Here is a 25,041-nt window from a genome sequence, read left to right on the forward strand (position 1 = left end):
CAAAATTCACTTTTTTTTCACCCCAAAATCCACATTTTTTCCCCCCAGAATTCAGATTTTTTTCCCCCTAAAATTGACATTTTTTCCCCCCAAAATTCAGATTTTTTCCCCAAATTTCAGTTTTTTACCAAAATCCACGTTTTTCACCCCAAAATCCACATTTTTTCCCCCTAAAATCCAGTTTTTTTACTCCAAATTTTGGGATTTTTTCCCCCCAAATTTCAGATTTTTTCCCTAAAAATTTGGGGTTTTTTCCCCAAATTTCAGGTTTTTAATACAAATTGAAAGTTTTTTCCCAAAATTTCAGTTTTTCACCCCAAATTTCCCCACCTGCAGCCCTGGCCGCCCCTTTCTTGTGGCTGTTCTTGCCCAGGGGCAGCAGCAGCTCCTGCTCCTCTGGTTTTACCCAAAATCCACATTTTTAACCCCAAAATCCACATTTTCACCAAAACCCAGGTTTTTCACCCCAAAATTCACTTTTTTTTCACCCCAAAATCCACATTTTTCCCCCCCAGAATTCAGATTTTTTTCCCCCTAAAATTGACATTTTTTCCCCCCAAAATTCAGATTTTTTCCCCAAATTTCAGTTCTTTACCAAAATCCACGTTTTTCACCCCAAAATCCACATTTTTTCCCCCTAAAATCCAGATTTTTACTCCAAATTTTGGGATTTTTTCCCCCAAAAATCCAGATTTTTTCCCTAAAAATTTGGGGTTTTTTCCCCAAATTTCAGGTTTTTTAAGACAAATTTTAGGATTTTTCCCAAAATGTCAGGTTTTCACCCCAAATTTCCCCACCTGCAGCCCTGGCCGCCCCTTTCTTGTGGCTGTTCTTGCCCAGGGGCAGCAGCAGCTCCTGCTCCTCCGGCGGCATCTGCGCCACTTTCTGCAGGAAAAGCTTCTCCAGCGTCTGCGCCATCAGCACGATGTCGTCCGTGGGCTGCCCAAAACGGGGAGAAAAAGGCAAAAAATGGGAAAAAAGAAAAATTACAGCTTGGGAAAAGTGGGGGGAAAGTCTGGGAATTTTTGGGAATTTTTTCTGATTTTTTTTCGATTTTTTTTGGAATTTTTTCTGATTTTTTTCGAATTTTTTTTTTTCTGATTTTTTCGCAATTTTTTCCCAATTTTTTTTTTAATTTTTGGGGAATTTTTTGGAATTTTTTTCTGAATTTTTTTAATTATTAAGGTTTTTTTTTCTATATTATTTTGGGATTTGGGGGAATTCTGTTTTGAGGATTTTTTGGGGATTTTATTTTAATTTTTGGGGATTTTTTTTCTCCAGCGTCTGCGCCATCAGCACGATGTCGTCCGTGGGCTGCCAAAAACGGGGAGAAAAAGGGAAAAAATGGGAAAAAAGAAAAATTACAGCTTGGGAAAAGTGGGGGGAAAGTCTGGGAATTTTTGGGATTTTTTTTCTGAATTTTTTTGAATTTTTTCCTGATTTTTTTCGATTTTTTTTTGGAATTTTTTCTGATTTTTTTGGAATTTTTTTGAATTTTTTTCTGATTTTTTCACTTTTTTTTCCACTTTTTTTTGAATTTTTGGGGAATTTTTTTCTGATTTTTTTCGGTTTTTTTGGAATTTTTTCTGATTTTTTCCCAATTTTTTTCCACTTTTTTTTTGAATTTTTGGGGAATTTTTTCTGATTTTTTTCTGATTTTTTTTTATTCTTAAGTTGGGGTTTTTTTGTATTATTTTGGGATTTGGGGGAATTTTGTTTTGAGGATTTTTTGGGGAGTTTATTTTAATTTTTGGGGATTTTTTTTCCTCCAGCGTCTGCGCCATCAGCACGATGTCGTCCGTGGGCTGCCCAAAACGGGGAGAAAAAGGCAAAAAATGGGAAAAAAGAAAAATTACAGCTTGGGAAAAGTGGGGGGAAAGTCTGGGAATTTTTGGGATTTTTTTTCTGAATTTTTTTGAATTTTTTCCTGATTTTTTCGATTTTTTTTGGAATTTTTCTGATTTTTTCGATTTTTTTGGAATTTTTTCTGATTTTTTCACTTTTTTTTTCCACTTTTTTTTGAATTTTTGGGGAATTTTTTTCTGATTTTTTTCGGGTTTTTTGGAATTTTTTTTTCTGATTTTTTCACTTTTTTTTTCCACTTTTTTTTTGAATTTTTGGGGAATTTTTTCTGATTTTTTTCCAATTTTTGGGAATTTTTTTCTGATTTTTTTCGATTTTTTTTTGAATTTTTTTCTGATTTTTTTGGAATTTTTTTGAATTTTTTTCTGATTTTTTTCGGTTTTTTTGGAATTTTTTTCGGATTTTTTCACTTTTTTTTCCACTTGTTTTTTTTGAATTTTTGGGGAATTTTTTGGAATTTTTTTCTGAATTTTTTTTTTTATTCTTAAGGGGGTTTTTTTGTATTATTTTGGGATTTGGGGGAATTTTGTTTTGAGGATTTTTTGGGGATTTTATTTTAATTTTTGGGGATTTTTGGGGATTTTTTCCTCCAGCGTCTGCGCCATCAGCACGATGTCGTCCGTGGGCTGCCCAAAACGGGGAGAAAAAGGCAAAAAATGGGAAAAAAGAAAAATTACAGCTTGGGAAAAGTGGGGGGAAAGTCTGGGAATTTTTTCTGATTTTTTTCCAATTTTTGGGAATTTTTTTCTGATTTTTTTCGATTTTTTTTTGAATTTTTTCTGATTTTTTCGATTTTTTTTAAATTTTTTCTGATTTTTTCACCATTTTTTCCACTTTTTTTTGAATTTTGGGGAATTTTTTCTGATTTTTTCGGGTTTTTGGAATTTTTTCTGATTTTTCCCAATTTTTTTTCCCTTTTTTTGAATTTTTGGGGAATTTTTTGGAATTTTTTTCTGATATTTTTTTTATTCTTAAGTTGGGGTTTTTTTGTATTATTTTGGGATTTGGGGGAATTTTGTTTTGAGGATTTTTTGGGGATTTTATTTTAATTTTTGGGGATTTTTTTTCTCCAGCGCCTGCGCCATCAGCACGATGTCGTCCATGGGCTGCCCAAAACGGGGAGAAAAAGGGAAAAAATGGGAAAAAAGAAAAATTACAGCTTGGGAAAAGTGGGGGGAAAGTCTGGGAATTTTTTCTGATTTTTTTCCAATTTTTGGGAATTTTTTTCTGATTTTTTTCGATTTTTTTTTGAATTTTTTTCTGATTTTTTTCGATTTTTTTAAAAATTTTTTTCTGACTTTTTCACCATTTTTTCCACTTTTTTTTGAATTTTTGGGGAATTTTTTTCTGATTTTTTTCGGGTTTTTTTGGAATTTTTTTCTGTTTTTTTCACTTTTTTTTTCCACTTTTTTTTTGAATTTTTGGGGAATTTTTTCTGATTTTTTTCTGATATTTTTTCATTCTTAAGGGGGTTTTTTTGTATTATTTTGGGATTTGGGGGAATTCTGTTTTGAGGATTTTTTGGGGAGTTTATTTTAATTTTTGGGATTTTTTCCTCCAGCGTCTGCGCCATCAGCACGATGTCGTCCGTGGGCTGCCCAAAACGGGGAGAAAAAGGCAAAAAATGGGAAAAAAGAAAAATTACAGCTTGGGAAAAGTGGGGGGAAAGTCTGGCAATTTTTTCTGATTTTTTTCCAATTTTTGGGAATTTTTTTCTGATTTTTTTCGATTTTTTTTTGAATTTTTTTCTGATTTTTTTCGATTTTTTTTTAAATTTTTTTCTGATTTTTTCACCATTTTTTCCACTTTTTTTTTGAATTTTTGGGGAATTTTTTTCTGATTTTTTTCGGTTTTTTTGGAATTTTTTTCACCATTTTTTCACTTTTTTTTTCCATTTTTTTTTGAATTTTTGGGGAATTTTTTTCTGATTTTTTTCGGGTTTTTTGGAATTTTTTTCGGATTTTTTCCCAATTTTTTTCCACTTTTTTTTTGAATTTTTGGGGAATTTTTTGGAATTTTTTTCTGATATTTTTTTTATTCTTAAGTTGGGGTTTTTTTGTATTATTTTGGGATTTGGGGGAATTCTGTTTTGAGGATTTTTTGGGGAGTTTATTTTAATTTTTGGGGATTTTTTTTCTCCAGCATCTGCGCCATCAGCACGATGTCGTCCGTGGGCTGCCCAAAACGGGGAGAAAAAGGGAAAAAATGGGAAAAAAAGGAAATTATGAGTGGGAAAAGGTTCCAGGAATTTTCAGGAATTTTTGGAGATTTTCTGGGCTGATTTTTTGGTGCAGATTTGCGCGTTTTTAATGAGATTTTTTGGCTGATTTTTTGCAGTTTTGGAGCGTATTTTTGTGCAAATTTGGGGTGCAATTTTGGGTGGTTTTGGGTGTATTTTTGGGCCATTTTAATGGGAATTTTGTGTCTCTTTTTACCTAATTTTGTGCAATTTTTGGGGCCATTTTGGGTATTTTTGGGCCATTTTAATGGGAATTTTGTGTCTCTTTTTACCTAATTTTGTGCAATTTTTGGGGCCATTTTGGGTATTTTTCTGCTATTTTTAATGGGACTTTTTGTGTCTCTTTTTACCCAATTTTGTGCAATTTTTGGGTGGATTTTTGGGAGGTTTTTTCCCCATGGTTTTAGATTGGTTTTCGGTCTTTTTTTTTTTTTTCATTTTCTTTGGTGGGATTTTTGGTGATATTTTTGTGTGTATTTTGGGCTGATTCTGGGTGATTTTCGGGCGTAATTTTGTGCAATTTTTGGCTGTTTCGACGCGAATTTTAAGTATTTTTCTTGGATTTGGATGGGATTTTTTGTGTCTATTTTTGCGTAATTTTGTGCGATTTTTGGGTGGATTTTTGGGGCATTTTTGTGTGATTTTTGGGTGGATTTTTGGGGCATTTTTGGGAATATTTTGTGCAATTTTTGGGTGGATTTTTGGGTGAATTTTTGGGAATATTTTGTGCAATTTTTGGGTGCATTTTTGGGGTATTTTTGTGTGATTTTTGGGTGGATTTTTGGGGTATTTTTGTGTGATTTTTGGGGGGATTTTTGGGGTATTTTTGTGCAATTTTTGGGTGGATTTTTGGGGCATTTTTCTGCGATTTTTGGGTGGATTTTTGGGGTTTTTTTTGTGCGATTTTTGGGTGGATTTTTGGGGTATTTTTGTGTGATTTTCGGGTGGATTTTTGGGGTATTTTTGTGCAATTTTTGGGTGGATTTTTGGGGTATTTTTGTGCGATTTTTGGGTGGATTTTTAGGGCATTTTGGTGCGATTTTTGGGTGGATTTTTGGGGTTTTTTTGTGCAATTTTTGGGCGATTTTTGGGTGGATTTTTGGGAATATTTTGTGCAATTTTTGGGTGGATTTTTAGGTGAATTTTTGGGAATATTTTGTGCAATTTTTGGGGTGGATTTTTGGGAATATTTTGTGCAATTTTTGGGGTGGATTTTTGGGAATATTTTGTGCGATTTTTGGGTGCATTTTGGGGTATTTTTGTGCGATTTTGGGTGGATTTTTGGGGCTTTTTTGTGTGATTTTTGGGTGCATTTTTGGGGCATTTTTGTGCGATTTTTGGGTGGATTTTTGGGGCATTTTTGTGCGATTTTCGGGTGGATTTTTGGGGCATTTTTGTGCAATTTTTGGGTGGATTTTTGGGAATATTTTGTGCGATTTTTGGGTGGATTTTTGGGGTATTTTTGGGCGATTTTTGGGTGGATTTTTGGGAATATTTTGTGCAATTTTTGGGTGGATTTTTAGGTGAATTTTTGGGAATATTTTGTGCAATTTTTGGGGTGGATTTTTGAGAATATTTTGTGCAATTTTTGGGTGCATTTTTGGGGTATTTTTGTGCAAATTTTGGGTGGATTTTTGGGTGGATTTTTGTGCAATTTTGGGGTGGATTTTTGGGGTATTTTTGTGCAATTTTGGGGTGGATTTTTGGGAATATTTTGTGCAATTTTTGGGTGCATTTTTGGGGTATTTTTGTGCAATTTTTGGGTGGATTTTTGGGAATATTTTGTGCGATTTTTGGGTGGATTTTTGGGGTATTTTTGTGCAAATTTTGGGTGGATTTTTGGGAATATTTTGTGCGATTTTTGGGTGCATTTTGGGGTATTTTTGTGCAAATTTTGGGTGGATTTTTGGGTGGATTTTTGTGCAATTTTGGGGTGGATTTTTGGGGTATTTTTGTGCAATTTTGTGCAATTTTTGTGCAATATTTGTGCGATTTTTCGGGTGGATTTTTGGGGATATTTTGTGCAATTTTTGGGTGCATTTTGGGGTGGATTTTTGGCAATATTTTCTGTGATTTTTGGGGTATTTTCGTGCAATTTTTGGGTGCATTTTTGGGTGGTTTGGGTGTATTTTTGGGTATTTTTGTGTGATTTTTGGGAGCGTTTTTACGCATTTCTGTGTAATTCTTGTACCGTTTTCAGGGGTTTTCTGGTTGATTTTTTGGTGGTATTTTTGTGCTGCTTTTTTGACTGTTTCTATGCATTTTGGGGCGTATTTTTAATATTTGGTACCTTGTTGTACATGTAGCACTTGGTGAACGCGGTGTTGAAGTCCTGCATGCACTCGGCCGCCCCCCAGGAACAATTGGGCATTTTTGGCTGCAGTTTTGGGCTCATTTTGTGCCATTTTGGGGTCTGCTTTGGGCTGGTTTTGTGCAATTTTGGGTGGATTTTTGGGGATATTTTGTGCGATTTTTGGGTGGATTTTTGGGTGCATTTTTGGGAATATTTTGTGCAATTTTTGGGTGGATTTTTGGGAATATTTTGTGCAATTTTTGGGTGGATTTTTAGGTGAATTTTTGGGAATATTTTGTGCAATTTTTGGGGTGGATTTTTGGGAATATTTTGTGCAATTTTTGGGTGCATTTTTGGGGTATTTTTGTGCAAATTTTGGGTGGATTTTTGGAAATATTTTGTGCAATTTTTGTGCAATTTTTGGGTGGATTTTTAGGTGGATTTTTGTGCAATTTTGGGGTGGATTTTTGGGGTATTTTTGTGCAATTTTGTGCAATTTTTGGGTGGATTTTTGTGCAATATTTGTGCGATTTTTGGGGTGGATTTTTGGGGATATTTTGTGCAATTTTTGGGTGGATTTTTGGGGTATTTTTGTGCGATTTTTGGGTGGATTTTTGGGAATATTTTGTGCAATTTTTGGGTGGATTTTTGGGGCATTTTTGTGCAATTTTTGGGTGGATTTTGGAGCATTTTTGGCAATATTTTGTGTGATTTTTTGGGTGGATTTTGGGGTTCGTTTTAGGTGTACTATGGAATGCTTTTGGGTATATTTGGGGCTGCGTTTTGGGTTTATTTCAGGTGTATTTCTGGGTGATTTTCTGGTGGTATTTTTGTGCTGCTTTTTTGACTGTTTCTAGGCATTTTGGGGCGTATTTTTAATATTTGGTACCTTGTTGTAGATGTAGCAGTTGGTGAACATGGTGTTGAAGTCCTGCATGCACTCGTCCGCCCCCCAGTAATAATTGTTCTCCAACCTCCTCTTGATGGTTCCCATGTCCATGGGCTGCTTGATGATCTTGTGGTAATCCTGAATTCGGGGCAAAAAACCCAAATTTGGGCTCAGGAGGAACAAAAAACATCCAAAGGGGGAGGGGCCCACACGCACTCGGGAGGAAAAGGAGAAATTTGGGAATTTTGGGGCATTTTCCGAGAATTTTCTTCAATTTTTTAGATTTTTTTTTCCTCAAATTTTCTGGAATTTTTTTTTAAATTTTCCTTCAGATTTCGGGAATTTTCATTGAATTTTGGGGAATTTTTTTTTAATTTTGGGGCATTTTCCTTGTATTTTCCTGGAATTTTTTGGAATTTTGGGGGATTTTCCTTGAATGTTGGGGAATTTAGCTGGAATATTTTTTTTTGTTGTTTTTAATTTTGGAGACTTTCCTGGAATTTTGGGTAATTTCCCTTGAATGCTGGGAATTTTCTGAGCATTTTTGTTGAATTTTGGGGAATTTTTCCGGATTTTTTTTTAATTTTTGCTGGATTTTTTTTTTAATTTTGGGGAATTTTGCAGGAATTTTGCCTGAATTTTCCTGGATTTTTTTGTTTTACATTTTGCTGGGATTTTCCTGGAATTTTGCCTAAAATTAAGTTTAGGATCACCCTGAAACGAATTTTAGGATCAGCTTGAGAATAATTTCATGATCAGCCTGATGTTGATTTTAGGATCACCCCAAAATTCATCTCAAGCCCAAACAAAGACAAAGTTTTCGAGTTCGCACCCGGAGCTGAGAAGGACAAAACTCAGGGCTGGAAAAGCAGAATCAGGGTCCAAATCCACACACACAAAAGCCCAAAAAAACCCAAAAAAAACCCCAAAAAATACCCCATAAAAACCCCAAATAAACCCCGTAAAAAAGCCTCAGAAAATCCCCAAAAAAACCATAAAAACCCCATAAAAACTCCATAAAAACCCTGTAAAAACCCCCGTAAAAACCCCATAAAAACCCCCAAAAAACCCCATAAGAACCCCATAAAAACTCCATAAAAACCCCATAAAAACCCTGTAAGAGCCCCTGTAAAAAAACCCCCCAAAAAAACCATAAAAACCTCCCACAAAACCCATAAGAATCCCATAAAAACCCTGTAAAAACCCCCAAAAAACCCCAAAACCCATAAAAAAACCCAGAAAACCCCCAAAACCCCATATAAAAAACGCCAAAAAAACCCCAAAAAAACCCCATAAAAGCCCCCCCAAAAAAAAACCAAAAACCCCCATAAATAAACCCCATAAAACCCCCAAAACCCCCTATAAAACCCCAACAAAAACCCCAAAAACCCCCATAAAACCCCATAAAAACCCCATAAAAACCCAAAACCCCCCAAAAAACCTTGTAAAAACCCTGTGAAAACCCCCATAAAAACCCCCTAAAAACCCAAAAAAAACCCCTATAACCCCCTATAAAAGCCCCATAAAAACCCCATAAAAACCCCATAAAAACCCCTATAAAAACCCCAAAAACCCCCAAAAAAACCCCAAAAACCCCCCCCAAAAAACCAAAAAAAACCCATAAAAACCTTGTAAAAACTCCATATAAAAACCGCATAAAACCCCATAAAACCCCAAAAAACCCCAATAAAAACCCCATAAAAACCCCATAAAACCCCCTATAAACCCCCTATAAAAACCCCAAAAACCCCCCCAAAACCCCCAAAAAACCAAAAAAAACCCATAAAAACCTTGTAAAAACTCCATATAAAAACCCCATAAAACCCCCAATAAAAACCCCATAAAACCCCCGAATTTGTTACCGGCAAGCCGAGCTTAACGGCGTCCACGGGCTGCCGGAAGGGCCAAGCGAACTGGTGCTTCCAGAGCGCCTTCATGACCACCTTGTGCAGGTACTGCAGCTGGTTGGTGACCCGGCCCGCTTGGGGTTCACACACCTGGGGGGAGGAGGGATTGACCGGCGGCGCCCGCCAGCCGCACCGACGCCATGGTGGGGGCTCTCGAAGCCCCTCGTGAGCAGCGGCACGCTTGGCGGATGCGCTTTGCCCGGCGCCGTCGAGTCGGTGCCCAAAGCCATGAGGGCGGCATTGCCCTCGCCCAGAATCCTGGGGAAAATGGCAAAGAAGGGGTTAAAACCACAAGCAAATTCCAGGCAAAAATCGCACTTAAAACCGGTTTTAAGGGGTAATCATGGACTTAAATTGGCAATTTTGCTGTTAAAACCGGTCCTAAATCCACAATTCCACTCCTAAAATCGCTCCTAAATCCAGGTTAGAAAAAAAACCCAGGGCTGCTAAAACCGCTCCTAAAGAGGGCTAAAAACGGCTCCTAAATCCGCAATTCCGCTCCTAAATCCGCAATTCCGCTCCTAAATCCGCAATTCCGCTCCTAAATCCGCAATTCCGCTCTTAAAACCAGTCCTAAATCCCCAATTCTGCTTCTAAAACCAATCCTAAAACCAATCCTATAATCCGCTCCTAAACCCGCAATTCCATTCCTAAAACTGGTCCTATGTGTTAGAACCGCTCCTAAATCCTCAATTCTGCTCCCAAAACCGATCCTAAAACCCATCCTAAAACCGTTCCTAAATCCCCAATTGCACTGCTAAAAGCGATCCTAAATCCGCTCTGAGAACCAGTTCTGAATCCACAATTTCACTCCTAAAACCGCTCCTAAATCTGCAATTCCGCTCCTAAAGCCGCTCCTAAAGCCGCTCGGCCCCGAGCCCACGCTGGGGCTCTCGAGGGTTTGCCGATGCGCTTGCCCGGCGCCGTCAAGTCGGTGCCCAAAGCCGTGAGGGCGGCATTGCCCTCGCCCAGAATCCTGGGAAAATGGCAAAGAAGGGGTTAAAAACACAAGGTTTTGGGGTTTAGAGAGAAAAAGCTTTGGAAAAAAGCAAATTCCAGGGAAAAATCGCACTTAAAACCGGTTTTAAGGGGTAATAATGGACCTAAAACTGAAATTCCGCTGTTAAAACTGGTCCTAAGCGTTAAAACTGTTCCTAAATCTGCAATTCTGGTGTTGAAACCGCTCCTAAATGTGGGAGAAAAGAAAGAAACTGTGCTGCTAAAACCGCTCCTAAATAGTGCTAAAACCTGCTCAAAAATCCACAATTCCGCTTCTAAACCTGCTCCTAAATCTGCAATTCCGCTCCTAAAACTGCTCCTAAATCTGCAATTCCGCTCCTAAAACTGCTCCTAAATCCGCAATTCCGCTCCTAAAACTGCTCCTAAAACCGCTCCTAAAACCGATCCTATATTCGCTCCTAAATCCACAATTCCACTCCAAAAATCAATCCTAAAACCAATCTTAAATCCACTCCTAAATCTGCAATTCTGCTCCTAAACCTACTCCTAAAACCAATCCTAAATCCGCTCCTAAATCCGCAATTCCGCTCCTAAAACCGCTCCTAAATCCCCAATTCCGCTCTAAAAATCAATCCTAAAACCAATCCTAAAACCGCTCCTAAATCTGCAATTCCGCTCCTAAAGCCGCTCCTAAAGCCGCTCCTAAAGCCGCTCGGCCCCGAGCCCACGCTGCGGCTCTCGAGGGTTTGCCGATGCGTTTGCCCGGCGCCGTCGAGTCGGTGCCCAAAGCCGTGAGGGCGGCATTGCCCTCGCCCAGAATCCTGGGAAAAACGGTAAAAGATTTGATAGAAATGAAATGATGGGAGTTGGTAGAAAGAATTCCTGAAAAAGACAAAAATCCAGGCAAAAATCGCTGTTAAAACCGGTTTTAAGGGGTAAAAATGGACTTAAATTGGCAATTGCGTGGTTAAAACCGCTCCCAAAGGATAAAACTGGTACTAAGTGTTAAAACTGCTCCTAAATCCGCAATTCCGCTGCTAAAACCGCTCCTAAATCTGCTCAGAGAGCCCCTCCTAAATCCGCAATTCCACTGCTAAAACTGCTCCTAAATCTGCTCCGAGAGCCACTCCTAAATCCGCAATTCCACTGCTAAAACTGCTCCTAAATCCCCAATTCCGCTCCTAAATCCCCAATTCCGCTCCTAAATCCCCAATCCCGCTCCTAAATCCCCAATCCCGCTCCTAAATCCACTCCTAAATCCGCAATTCCACTGCTAAAACTGCTCCTAAATCCGCAATTCCGCTCCTAAATCCGCAATCCCGCTCCTAAATCCGCAATTCCGCTCCTAAATCCGCAATCCCGCTCCTAAATCCACTCCTAAATCTGCAATTCCACTGCTAAAATTGCTCCTAAATCCGCAATTCGCCTTCATCTTCTTTCTCCTAAATCCCCAATTCCGCTCCTAAATCCCCAATTCCGCTCCTAAATCCCCAATCCCGCTCCTAAATCCCCAATCCCGCTCCTAAATCCACAATCCCGCTCCTAAATCCACAATCCCGCTCCTAAAACCACGCCTAAACCCAGAAAGCAGCAGTTGAAAGTGACCCTAACCACACAACCCCGCAGCCAATCCCGCTCCTAACTGCTCAAACCGCTCCTAAATCCGCAATTCTGCTGCTCAAATTTGGGGATTTTGGGGGATCCAGGAATGGGGACACAAATCCCAAGGATTTGGGGACCCCCATGTGACCAATCCCAAGGATTTGGGGACCCCCAAAACCCCAATCTCAAGGATTTTGGGGTCCAGGAGTTGGGGAATAAAATCCCAATTATTTGGGGACCCCCAGGACACCAACCCCAAAGATTTGGGGATCCTCACATCACCAATCCCAAATATTTTAGGGACCCCCCAGGATTTGGGGACGTCAATCCCAGTGATTTGGGGACCCCCATGTCACTGTTCCCAAGGATTTTGGGGACCCCCAAGACACTGATCCCAAGGATTTGGGGGATCCAGGATTTGGGGACACCAATCCCAAAAATCTGGGGATCCCCAGGACTCCAATCCCAAAGGTTTGGGGACCCCCAGGACACTGATCCCAAGGATTTGGGGGTTCGGGATTTGGGGACATCAACCCCAAGGATTTGGGGACCCCCAGGACACCAATCCCAAAGATTTGGGGACCCCCAGAATTCCAATCTCAAAGATTTTGGGGGATCCAGGATTTGGGGACATCAGTGCCAGGGATTTGGGGACCCCCAGGATTTGGGGACCCCCAGGATTTGGGGACCCTCATGTCACCGATCCCAAGGATTTGGGGACCCCCAGGATTTGGGGACCCTCATGTCACCAACCCCCAGGATTTGGGGACCCCCAGGATTTGGGGACCCCCAGGATTTGGGGACCCCCATGTCACCAACCCCCAGGATTTGGGGACCCCCAGGATTTGGGGACCCCCATGTCACCAACCCCCAGGATTTGGGGACCCCCAGGATTTGGGGACCCTCATGTCACCGATCCCAAGGATTTGGGGACCCCCAGGATTTGGGGACCCTCATGTCACCGATCCCAAAGATTTGGGGACCCCCAGGATTTGGGGACCCTCATGTCACCGATCCCAAAGATTTGGGGACCCCCAGGATTTGGGATCCCCTTTTTTCCCGAGCTGACCCCTGGGTGACCCCGGGATTGTCCCCAAGGGCACGACCCCGGTGACACTTTGGGGGTCCCAATGTCACTGTCACAGCCTGGGGGTGACGCTGCCATGACCTGGGGGTGACACCGTCACAGTGTGGGGGTGACACCGTCACAGTGTGGGGGTGACGCTGTCACAGTGTGGGGGTGACGCTGTCACAGTGTGGGGGGGTCCTACGGTCCCACAGTGTCACTGTCACAGCCTGAAGGTGACACTGTCACAGTTTGGGGTCCCACGGTGACACTGCCATAATTTGGGGGTGTCACTGTCACGTTTTGGGGATCCCAATGTCACTGTCACAGTTTGGGGGTCCCAATGTCACCGTCACAGCCTGAGGGTGACATTGCCACAGTTCGGGGGGTCCCACGGTGACAATGTCACAATTTGGGGGTCTCAATGGCCCCGTCACAGCCTGGAGATGACACTGTCACAATTTAACGGTGCCACTGTCCGTTTGAGGGTGACACTGCCACAATTTTGGGGTCACAACGTCACTGTCACAGCCTGAAGGTGCCACAGGCCCAGCGTGGGGGTCCCACGGTGACACTGCCAGGATCTGGGGGTCCCCATGTCACTGTCACAGCACGGGGGTGACACAAACCCAGCAGGGGAGTCCCAATGTCACTGTCACAACCTGGGGGTGACACAACTACGATGTGGGGTGCCATGGTGACACAGCCACGATTTGGGGGTCCCAATGTCACTGTCACAGCCTGGAGGTGACACAGACCCAGCACCAGGGTCCCATGGTGAGACTGCCACAATTTGGGGGTCCCTGTGTCCCCAACGTCACTGTCGCATCATGCGGGGTCCCACAGGTGTCACTGTCACAGCGTGGAGGTGACACAAACCCAGCACAGGTGTTCCACAATGACACTGCCAGGATTTGTGGGTCCCAATGTCACTGTCACAGCCTGGGGGTGACACAAACCCAATACAGGTGTCCCACAATGACAATGCCACGATTTGTGGGTCCCAATGTCACTGTCACAGCCTGGGGGTGACACAAACCCAGCACAGGTGTCCCACAATGACACAGCCACGATTTGGGGGTCCCAATGTCACTGTCACAGCCTGGGGGTGACACAAACCCAGCATGGGCACCCCGCAGTGACAGAGCCACAATTTGGGGGTCCCTGTGTCCCCAGCGTCACTGTCGCAGCATGCGGGGTCCCACAGGTGTCACTGTCACAACCTGGGGGTGACACAAACCCAATACAGGTGTTCCACAATGACACTGCCACGATTTGGGGGTCCCAATGTCACTGTCACAACCTGGAGATGACACAGACCCAGCACCAGGGTCCCACGGTGAGACTGCCACAATTTGGGGGTCCCTGTGTCCCCAACGTCACTGTCGCAGCATGCGGGGTCCCACAGGTGTCACTGTCACAGCGTGGAGGTGACACAAACCCAGCACAGGTGTTCCACAATGACACTGCCAGGATTTGTGGGTCCCAATGTCACTGTCACAGCCTGGGGGTGACACAAACCCAATACAGGTGTTCCACAATGACACTGCCACGATTTGTGGGTCCCAATGTCACTGTCACAACCTGGAGATGACACAGACCCAGCACAGGTGTCCCACAATGACATTGCCACGATTTGGGGGTCCCAATGTCACTGTCACAGCCTGGGGGTGACACAAACCCAGCACAGGTGTCCCACAATGACACAGCCACGATTTGGGGGTCCCAATGTCACTGTCACAGCCTGGGGGTGACACAAACCCAGCACAGGTGTTCCACAATGACACTGCCACGATTTGTGGGTCCCAATGTCACTGTCACAGCCTGGGGGTGACACAAACCCAATACAGGTGTCCCACAATGACAATGCCACGATTTGTGGGTCCCAATGTCACTGTCACAGCCTGGGGGTGACACAAACCCAGCACAGGTGTTCCACAATGACACAGCCACGATTTGGGGGTCCCAATGTCACTGTCACAGCCTGGGGGTGACACAAACCCAGCATGGGCACCCCGCAGTGACAGAGCCACAATTTGGGGGTCCCTGTGTCCCCAGCGTCACTGTCGCAGCATGCGGGGTCCCACAGGTGTCACTGTCACAACCTGGGGGTGACACAAACCCAATACAGGTGTTCCACAATGACACAGCCACGATTTGGGGGTCCCAATGTCACTGTCACAACCTGGAGATGACACAGACCCAGCAGCAGGGTCCCACGGTGACACTGCCACAATTTGGGGGTCCCTGTGTCCCCAATGGCACTGTCACAACACAGACACCCCACAGCGCCACGGCCGCAATTTGGGGGTCCCCAATGTCACTGTCACAGCACGGGGGTGACACAAACCCAGGGCAGGCACCCCAGGGTGACACTGCCACGATGTGGGGGTCCCAGTGTCACAGAATGTGGGGTCACACAGTGACACAGCCACACTTGGTGGGGGGGGGGTCCCACAGGTGTCACTGTCATGGCACAGGGGTGACACAAACCCAGCATGGGTACCCCACAGTGACACTGCCACGATTTGGGGTCCCTGTGTCACTGTCACAGCCTGGGGGTGACAAGTCCAGCATGACGGTCCCATGGTGACACTGCCACAATTTTGGGGTCCCCGTGTCCCCAGTGCCACTGTCACAGCACGGAGGTGACACAGACCCACGACAGGGATCCACCAGTGACGCTGCCACAATCTGGGGGTCCCCAACGTCACTGTCACAGCACGGGGGTGACACAGACCCACGACAGGGATCCACCAGTGACGCTGCCACAATCTGGGGGTCCCCAACGTCACTGTCACAGAACGCCGGGTCCCACAGTGTCACTGTCACAGCATGGGGGTGACACAGGCTCAATGTGCGGGGGTCCCACAGTGACACTGCCACACATGTGGGGTCCCCAATGTCACTGTCACAGCACGGACGCCCCACAGCACCACAACCACAATTTAGGGGTCCCTGTGTCACTGTCACAGCACGGGGGTGACATTCCCAGCGTGACGGTCCCACAGTGACACTGCCACAATTTTGGGGTCCCTGTGTCCCCAGTGTCACTGTCACAGCACAGACACCGCACGCTACCACAACCCGCTGCTCCTACGGCGCACCCCCGTCCCCTCACACCAACACCCCCCGAACGCCCCACGCGTGTCCCCACCAGCACCATACTTGCTCTGGGGATTCACATTCTGCAACATCCCGGCGGCTGCTGCTGCTGCTGCTGAGGCCCCTGCCTCGCCCGGCCTTCGTCTCCTCCCTCCTCCCTCCTCCCGCCGTCTCCTCCGACGAGCCCCCCACTTTGCCCGGCCAAAAGCTTCACCGCTCCCGGCCCGCTTTGGGCCTTTCCCAGCGTCAGCGCATCCCCGGTACCAGGGGGGGTCTTGCAGGGGAGCCCCCCCCCTTCCGAGCTCCTCGAGCGGCGGCGGCAGAGGATGAGGAGGGAGGGAAACGCACCGAGCTCGGCCTCACATCCACGGGGCGCGGCGAAAATGGCGGCGCGCTCTGAGGGGATGTACCGGGGGCCACACAGAAACGGAGCGGGAGCGGGAGCGGGGGATCGTCCTTCGGCCTCCCACCGGACCCGCCGAACGCGGCGCGATCCGCTCGATACAACCCCGGCCGAGTCGCTGCCAACCTCCGGCGGCCTCGCTGGCTGGGATGGAAGAAGGAGGGGAGCCGCGCGCGGAGCGGCGGATGACGGCGGATATCGTAGCGGGCAATCTCAGCGGCCCCGCTCCATCTTGGCTCGCTGAGGGGAAGGAGCGAGTGGGGGGGGAAGGGAGGAGGGAGGTGGTGGAAAAGAAGCCGGGCGGAGGGGCGTCTTCCCCCCTCGCCGCCGGTGGCCCGCAGGCAGGGGTCGCTGCGGAGGCCGGGGAGGGGTCCGGGGAGGGTCCGGAGCCCTCCCGGGACGGCGGAGGCGGGGGATGGAGCCGGGTTGGGGCCGCCCCCCTCACGCGCCGGGCCCCGACCCGCCTCCTCCCTTCGTCCCCGCGAAATGGCGCCGCTCGGCCTCCCCCCCGCCCCTTATATAGACCTCCAGCCGCCCCTCGCCATTGGACGCCCCGCGCGCTGACGTCACCCAACACCAACTCACCCCCCGCCCGCCGCTGCTTCATCTGGGCGGAGGCACCTGCCGGGAAAGGGGCGCGATTGGCCGAGGGGCGCGTCAATCAAGGGAAGGGGCTCCCCACGCCCCCCCCGGCCTTCCGCCCAGCGCGCTCACCCAACGCGCGCGTTCCGTCTCGGCGGTGATTGGCTGGCGCTGGCGCCCCTGCCGCGCTGAATGGCTGGCGGGTCACGCGGGGCCGGGCTCAGCCGCCGATTAGCTGCGGCGCCTCGGGGGGAGTAGGGGTGGAGGCGAAGGAGGAAGAAGGGGCCGGCAGGCGCCATCTTGAATGGCGGCGGTGGCCGCGGCCGGACAATGAACGCGGCCGCTGGCGACCGCACCCGCCGCTTCCCCCGCCGCTCCTCGGCCGCAGCGAGCTTCGGGGACGCTCCCCCGCCGGGCCTCACCCCCCTCGCGATGCTCTCCCAGCCCTCAATGCTCCGTTCAACCCCGCACCCCCCCCAACCCCCGCCAGGCAGCCACGCACCGCGTCGCCCCCGCGCCCCGCGGCGCCCACAGGGGCTCGGGCGGCTCCAGCCTTTCCCTGAGCACACGCGGGGGGCGACAACCCCCACGGACACGCCGCTGCCGCGGCCGCCAGCGCCGCTAAAGCCCTAAAACGCCGCTCCCCCCCCACCCCCATCAGCCCCTCACCCCCAACCCCGGGGAGCCCCGAACCCCCTCCCTCCCCACGGGCTCCCCCTCAGGGACCCCCGACCCCTTTTCGCCCCTCCTCGCTGAGGGGAATTCTTGCGTTCTTCCCGACCTCTTCCTCTCACACATTCCCCCGCCCCTCCCCTCCCCGGGGCTCGCAGGACACGGGTGGCTCCGTGTGGCGTCCGCTTCCTTCCCCTCCGGGGCTCTCCACCGCCACCGTGACACAGCACTTGGGGCCGCGCCTGCCGCCGCCCCCGCGCGAAGTGAACCCAAACATGGCGCTTTTCGCCCCAAACCACCGCAACACCCCGCCGCGCACGAAAGCCGCGCCCGCCCCGCTGTCAATCACCCGCTCCGCGCCTCCCTATTGGTCGACTCCCCGAAAAGGGGGGGGGATGAATGCCTGATTGACAGCGCGACGCCATCACGCGTACCCCCCCCGCCTCCGCGCCGCTTGGGGGCAGGGCTGAGGCCGCCCCCCCGGCACCACCTGAGGCGCCCCCCGCTTCGCGCCGCGACCCCCGGGCTGGCCCCCCGCTTCATCCGCCCCCCCTCTCCTCTCCCTTCAAATCCTCCCGCCCCAAAAACCCCCGGGTTTGGGGCAGCAAAAAAGGTAAAAAACCATCCCGGAGCAGAAAAAAGGGAGCCACGAGCTACGTCACCCGCGCGCTGATTGACGAGCGTCAGTCACGTGGTTCCCCCCGCGGCCCCCACGGGTTCCCCATTCATAACGGCCCCCACCCCCTCCCCGGCGTGGCGGGGAAAAGCTCCGCGGGGTCCCTAGCGCCCCGCGCATGCGCAGTGCGGGGAGCGCTGCAATGGGGTGAAGCGGAACCACTGAAGTCCGGGGTGGGGTTGGAGAGGGGGTCCCCAAAAACCCTGGGGGGGTACCCACGGGGGTTCAGGACATTCTGGGGGAGTGGGATGGGGTTGGGGGGGCACCCACGAGGGTCCGTGATGAGATGGGGGGGCACCCACGGGGGAATTTTGGGGGTCCCAAAGACTCTCCCGGAGGTGTTCACCTCACGGGGGTCCGCGACATTCTTGGGGGGTCACGAGGGGTGGGGGCGCCCCACGGGGGTCCCCAAAATATCCCTGGGACCCCCGATGACGTAATACTCGCCACGCGCGTCCCCATCAACCCCCACGCCGCTCATTAACTCCCGTGACGTCACTTTATGACCCCTCCTAATTTAGGTGGTACGAGGGGAGTGTCCCAAACCCCACGTGACCCTGGGGGGAGTCTCGGGGTCACCCCCTTTCCCCTTTCCCATCCCCACTCGCGTCCCCCACTGTCACATACCGGCCCCGCGCCGCTCCCGGGGGGCCCTCTGCCTGGCAACCGATGACGTCACGGGCGGGGAGCGCTCCCATTGGCTGGCGCGGGGTTGGGGCCCCCACGGGTGGGCTCGGCATGGGGACTCTGGTGATTTTCACCGGGGACGCGGAGGGGCCATGGGTGTCCCTCGGGGCGCGCTGCTCGGGGCGGTTTTGGTGGCCGTGGCCGTCGCTGAGCCCGGTAGGGAGGTGGGGAGGGGAGAGGGAGGGGAGGGGGACGCTCGGCGTGGACTCTCACTGTGGCGGTTTGTCCTCTCACTTTGCTGTTTTGTCCTCTCACTTTTGCTGTTTGTCCTCTCACTTTGCTGTTTGTCCTCTCTCTGGCTCGCCTCCCTCTGTCCCTCCGCTGTCACCTCTCTACCCTCCTTCCCTTCAGGGTGTCTCCCCTTCCCCTCCCCTATCCCTCCTCCCTGTCCCCTCCCTGTCCTCCCTGTCACCGGTTCCCTCTCCCTCTCCCCTATCCCACTCTCTGTCCCCTCCCTCCCCCCTCCCTGTTGCTCCTTCTCTGGCTTGGCTTTCCTTCTCCCTTTTCCCCCATTCTCTCCCCTCTATTTCCCTCTCTCCTTTCCTCTCTCCCCCCCCTCTCCCCTTCCCCCCTCCCCTTATTTCCTCTCTTTCCTCCCCATTTCCCTCCCCCTGTCCCTCCTCCCCCTGTTTCCCTCCCCTCATTTCCACTCTCCCCCCCCACCTCCTTCTCCCCTTCCATTCCTCCATCCCCATCTCCCTCTCTCCTCTCCCCCCCCTCCCCTTATCTCCTCTCCCCTTTCTCCCCCTCCCTTTTCCCCCTATTCCCTCCTCCCCCACCCTCCCCCCTCTCCACTCCTCCATCCCCTATCTTCTTCCCCCTTTCCCCTCTCCTTTCCCTCTCCCTTCCCTCCATCCCCATTTCCCTCTACCACTTCCCTCTCCCCTTTCTCCCCATTTCCTCTCCCTTCTCCCCCTTTTCCCCTCTATTTTTCTCCCCACTCTCTCCCCTCCCCATCTCCCTTCATCCCCATTTCCTTTCTCCCTATCTCTCCCTCCCCCCTCCCTCTCCCCTCTCCATTCTCCATCCCTCATCTCCCCTTTTCCCCTCCCCACTCCCCTCTCCCTCCCATCTCTCCCCTCCCGACATTTCTTCTCCATTTCCTCTCCCATCTCCCTCTCCATCCCCATTTCCCTTCTCCCCATCTCCTCTCCCCTTCCATTCTCCATCCCATTCTCCCTTCTCCCCCATTTCCCTCTCCCTCTCCCTCTCTCCCTTTCCCTCTCCCTCATTTCCCCTTCCCCCCACTTCTCTCCCCCCTTATTTCCCTCTCCCCATTTCCCTCTCCCCATTTCCCTCTCCCCATTTCCCTCTCCCCAATTTCCCTCTCCCCTTCCATTCTCCATCCCTATCTCCCTCTCCCCTTCCATTCTCCACCCCCATTTCCCCGTCCCCATTTCCCTCTCCCCTTCCATTCTCCATCCCCATTTCCCTCTCCACCCCCATTTCCCCGTCCCCATTCCTCCCGCTCTCCCCGTGCCCCGTCCCCAGCCGGCTCCCCGCGGCCCCGCACGTCGTGGCCGAGGTGCTCGTGCCAGGCGGACGCTCCGTCCCCTGGCGCTCTCGGTGACCCTGGACGGGCGCGGCCTCCTGGTTCCACTCCCGGAGCTCGCGCTGGATCCCGAGGCCGCGGAGCTGCGGGCCTGGCCCGAGGGGTGGAGACGCCCGCGGTCCTCGCGGAGACGCAGCTGTGCCGCGAAATCCTGGGAATCCTGGCAACAGCTCGCCCGGGCTGCTGCCCGGGCCAGGGGTAGGTGGGGGAAAAATGGGGGGAAAATTGGGGGAAATTTGGGGAAAAATTGGGGGAAAAGTTGTGGGAAATTGGGGGAAAAATTGGGGGAAATTGGAGGAAAAGTTGGGGGAAATTTGGGAAAAAATTGGGGGAATTTGGGAAAAAATTGGGGGAAAAGGGGTGGGGAAATTGGGGAAAAGTTTGGGGAAATTTGGGGAAAAAATTGGGGAATTTGGGAAAAAATTGGGGAAATTTGGGAAAAAAATTGAGGGAAAAGTTGGGGAAATTTTGGGAAAAATTGGGGGAAATTTGGGGAAAAAAATTTGGGGAAAAGGGTGGGGAAATTGGGGAAAAGTTGGGGAAATTTGGGAAAAATTGGGGAAATTTGGGAAAAAATTGGGGGAAATTTGGGAAAAAATTGAGGGAAAAGTTGGGGGAAATTTGGGAAAAAATTGGGGGAAATTTGGGAAAAAATTGGGGGAAAAGGGTGGGGAAATTGGGGGAAAAGTTGGGGGAAATTTGGGAAAAAATTGGGGGAATTTGGGAAAAAATTGGGGGAAAAGGGTGGGGAAATTGGGGGAAAAGCTGGGGAAATTTGGGGAAAAAATTGGGGAAATTTGGGAAAAATTGGGGGAAGGATGGAAAAAAATTGAGGGAAAAGTTGGGGAAATTTGGGAAAAAATTGGGGGAATTTGGGAAAAAATTGGGGGAAAAGGGTGGGGAAATTGGGGAAAAGTTGGGGGGAAATTTGGGAAAAAATTGGGGAAATTTGGGAAAAAATTGGGGGAAAAGGGTGGGGAAATTGGGGGAAAAGTTGGGGGAAATTTGGGGAAAAATTGGGGGAATTTGGGAAAAAATTGGGGGAAATTTGGGAAAAAATTGGGGAAAAGTTGGGGGAAATTTGGGAAAAAATTGGGGAAATTTGGGAAAAATTGGGGAAAAGGGTGGGGAAATTGGGGGAAAAGCTGGGAAATTTGGGGAAAAATTGGGGGAAATTTGGGGAAAAATTGGGGGAAAGTTGGGGGAAATTTGGGGGAAAATTTGGGGAAATTTGGGAAAAATTGGGGGAAAAGGGTGGGGAAATTGGGGGAAAAGTTGGGGAAATTTGGGAAAAAATTGGGGAAATTTGGGAAAAATTGGAGAAAACGTGGGGGAAATTGGGGGAAAAGTTGGGGGGAAATTTGGGAAAAAAATTTGGGGGGAAATTTGGGGAAAAATTGGGGAAATTTGGGAAAAAAATTGAGGGAAAAGGTTGTGGGGGAAATTTGGGAAAAAATTGGGGAAATTTGGGAAAAAATTGGGGGAAAGGGTGGGGAAATTGGGGGGAAAAAGTTGGGGAAATTTGGGAAAAAAATTGGGGAAATTTGGGGAAAAATTGGGGAAATTTGGGGAAAAAATTGGGGAAAAGTTGGGAAATTTGGGAAAAATTGGGAAATTTGGGAAAATTTGGGGAAAAGGATTGGGAAATTGGGGAAAATGGTTGGGAAAAAAAAATTGGGGAAAAGATGGGGGAAATTTGGGAAAAAATTGAGGGAAAAGTTGGAAATTGGAAGGGGAAAAAATTGGGGGAAAAAATTAGGGTGGGGAAATTGGGGGAAAAGTTGGGGGGAAATTTGGGAAAAAATTGGGGAAATTGGGAAAGTGGGGAAAAAATTGGGGGAAATTTGGGAAAAAATTGGGGGAAAAATTTGGGGGAAATTTGGGAAAAAAAATTGGGGGAAATTTGGGAAAAAAATTGGGGAAAAGGGGGGGAAAAATTGGGGGGAAAAGAAAAGTTGGGGAAATTGGGGGAAAAGAAATTTGGGGAAAATTTGGGGAATTTGGGAAAAATGTGGGGGGAAAAGGGGGGAAAAAAATTGGGGAAAAGTTGGGGAAAATTGGGGAAAGGAAAAATTGGGGAAATTTGGGAAAAAAATTGGGGAAAAAAGTTGGGGAAATTTGGGGAAAAATTGGGGGAAATTTGGGAAAAAAATTGGGGAAAAGTTTGGGGAAATTAGGGAAAAAGTTGGGGAAATTTGGGAAAAAATTGGGGAAATTTGGGAAAAAATTGGGGGGAAATTTGGGGAAATTGGAAAATTTGGGGAAATTTGGGAAAAAATTGGGGAAAAGGTTGGGGAAAAATTGGGGAAAAAGTTGGGGGAAATTTGGGAAAAATTGGGGAAATTTGGGAAAAAATTGGAGGAAAAGGGTGGGGAAATTGGGGGAAAATTTGGGGGAAATTTGGGGAAAATTGGGGAGAAAAATTGGGGGAAATTTGGGAAAAAATTGGGGAAAAGTTGGGGGAAATTTGGGAAAAAATTGGGGGAAATTTGGGAAAAAATTGGGGGGAAAAGGGTGGGGAAATTGGGGGAAAAGTTGGGGAAATTTGGGAAAAAAATTGGGGGGAAATTTGGGGAAAAATTACTTGGGGAAATTTGGGAAAAAATTGGGGAAAAGTTGTTGGGGAAATTTGGGAAAAAATTGGGGGAAATTGGAGAATTGGGGGGAAAGGGTCAAAAAATGTGTAGAGAAAAAATTGAGGATGAAAAGGGTGGGAAATGTGGAAAAAATTGGGGGATAAAGAATGTGAAAATGTGGAAAACATTGGGGGGGGTGGAGGGGATGGAAATTGGGAGGAAAATTGGGATGGAGAGTCAAAAAATTTGGGACCTGAGAGTGAAAATTTGGGGGATGGAGAGATGGAAATTGGGAAAAATGGGCTGAGTGTGAAAATTGGGGAGAGTGTGAAAATTTAGGGAAATTTGCGATGAAAGGGTGGAAAATGTGGAAAAAATTTGGGATAAAGAGTGTGAGAATGTGGGGAAAATTTGGGATGGAGAGAGTGAAAATTTGGGATAAAGAGTGTGAGAATGTGGGGAAATTTGGGGCTGGATGGGTGGAACGCCGGGAAAAATTGGGGTTGGAGGGATGGAAATTGTCAAAAATTTGGGGCATGGGGAGTGAAAATTCGGGGAGGAAAGGATGGAAACCACGAAAAATTCTCATTTTTTTACATTTTTCCTATTTTTCCAGTCCCATTTTCCCCGTTTTCCCTTTTTCCCCCATTTTCTCCATTTTCCCCGTTATTTTTCCCATTTCCCCCATTATTTTCCCCATAATTTTCTAATTTTTCCCATTTTCCCCATTTTTCCAATCCAATTTTTCCTTTTTTTCCCCCATTTTCCCCATTATGTTTCCCCATTTTCCCCATAATTTCTCCCATTTCCCCAATTTTTCCCCATAATTTTCTAATTTTTCCCATTTTTCACCCCAAGAATCCCGGTGCCACCACCCTGGTGTTCCTGGTGGAGAACACCTCCCATCCCAATTCCTCCATAATTTTTCTCACTTTTCCCATTCCAAATCCCATTTTCCCCATTATTTCTCCCATAATTTTAATTTTGTCCCATTTTTCCCATTTTTCCCCCCAGGAATCCCGGTGGTCTCGGTGTCCCTGGTGCCACCACCCTGGTGTGCCTGGTGGAGAACATCTCCCATCCCATTTCCTCCATCCCATTTTCCCCATTATTTCTCCTATAATTTCCATTTTTTTCCCATTTTTTGACCCATATTTCCCATTTTTAACCAATTTTCCCCATTTTCCCCCCAGGAACCCCGGTGGTCTCGGTGTTCCCGGCGCGTCCCCCATCCCCAGGAGGTGCCACCACCCTGGTGTGCCTGGTGGAGAACATCTTCCCTCCCTCGCTGACCGTCTCCTGGACGGTGGCCGGGGCCGGGGTCGCTCGCGGGGTCACTTTGGGTCCCTTTGTCCCCAACCCCGACCTGACTTTTGTCCGAATTTCCCGAATTTCCGTCACCCCGGCCGGAGCGTCGTGCGCCTGCGTGGTCACCGGGCAAGGACGAACGCCACCACCCGAGGTAGGCCTACAAAGTGAGGAAGGGGATTTGAGGGCCAATTGGGAGAATTCCGGGAATTTGTGGGGATTTTGGGATTTTAGTGGCCCCCAGGAATCCTTTAGATTTTTGGGGAATTTTTTGGGATTTTTTGGGGAAATTTTAGGGATTTTGGGGATTTTTAGATTCGGGAGATTTTTAGGGATTTTAGGGGATTTTTTGGGGAATTTGGGGATTTTTTGGGGAATTTGGGGCAGGCCATTTTGCATGATTTTTCTTTATTTTGGGGTTTTTTGGGGATTTTTTTCGGATTTTTCCAGAGGTTTTTTGGGGGAATTTTGGGAATTTTTTGGGGGTTTTTGGGGATTTTTTGGTGGTTTTTTGTATTTTTGGGTGGGCGGGGTTTGGGGGATTTTTGGGGATTTTTTGATTTTTGGGGAGTTTTTTGGGGGATTTGGGGGAAATTTTGGGGATTTTGGGAAAATTTTGGGATGGGGGAATTTTTGGGGATTTTTGGGGGATTTTTGGGGG

At 48.0% G+C, this 25,041-nt stretch overlaps 1 protein-coding gene across 1 annotated transcript in view; it reads right to left on the minus strand.

Moving 5' to 3' along the window:
• Window positions 1-9,284, minus strand: part of BRD2 (bromodomain containing 2) — a 28,930-nt gene extending 19,646 nt beyond the window's left edge. The window contains exons 1-3 of the mRNA XM_030970546.1: window positions 9,147-9,284; window positions 7,285-7,422; window positions 798-939 (exon numbers count right to left, since the gene is read on the minus strand). Coding sequence (XP_030826406.1) covers window positions 798-939; window positions 7,285-7,422; window positions 9,147-9,221 — 355 coding nt within the window. The 5' untranslated portion in view covers window positions 9,222-9,284. The remainder of the gene's footprint in view (window positions 1-797; window positions 940-7,284; window positions 7,423-9,146) is intronic.
• Window positions 9,285-25,041: the final 15,757 nt, after the last annotated feature.

The sequence above is a fragment of the Camarhynchus parvulus genome, unplaced genomic scaffold, assembly GCF_901933205.1.
Source record: "Camarhynchus parvulus unplaced genomic scaffold, STF_HiC, whole genome shotgun sequence".
Taxonomy (NCBI): domain Eukaryota; kingdom Metazoa; phylum Chordata; class Aves; order Passeriformes; family Thraupidae; genus Camarhynchus; species Camarhynchus parvulus.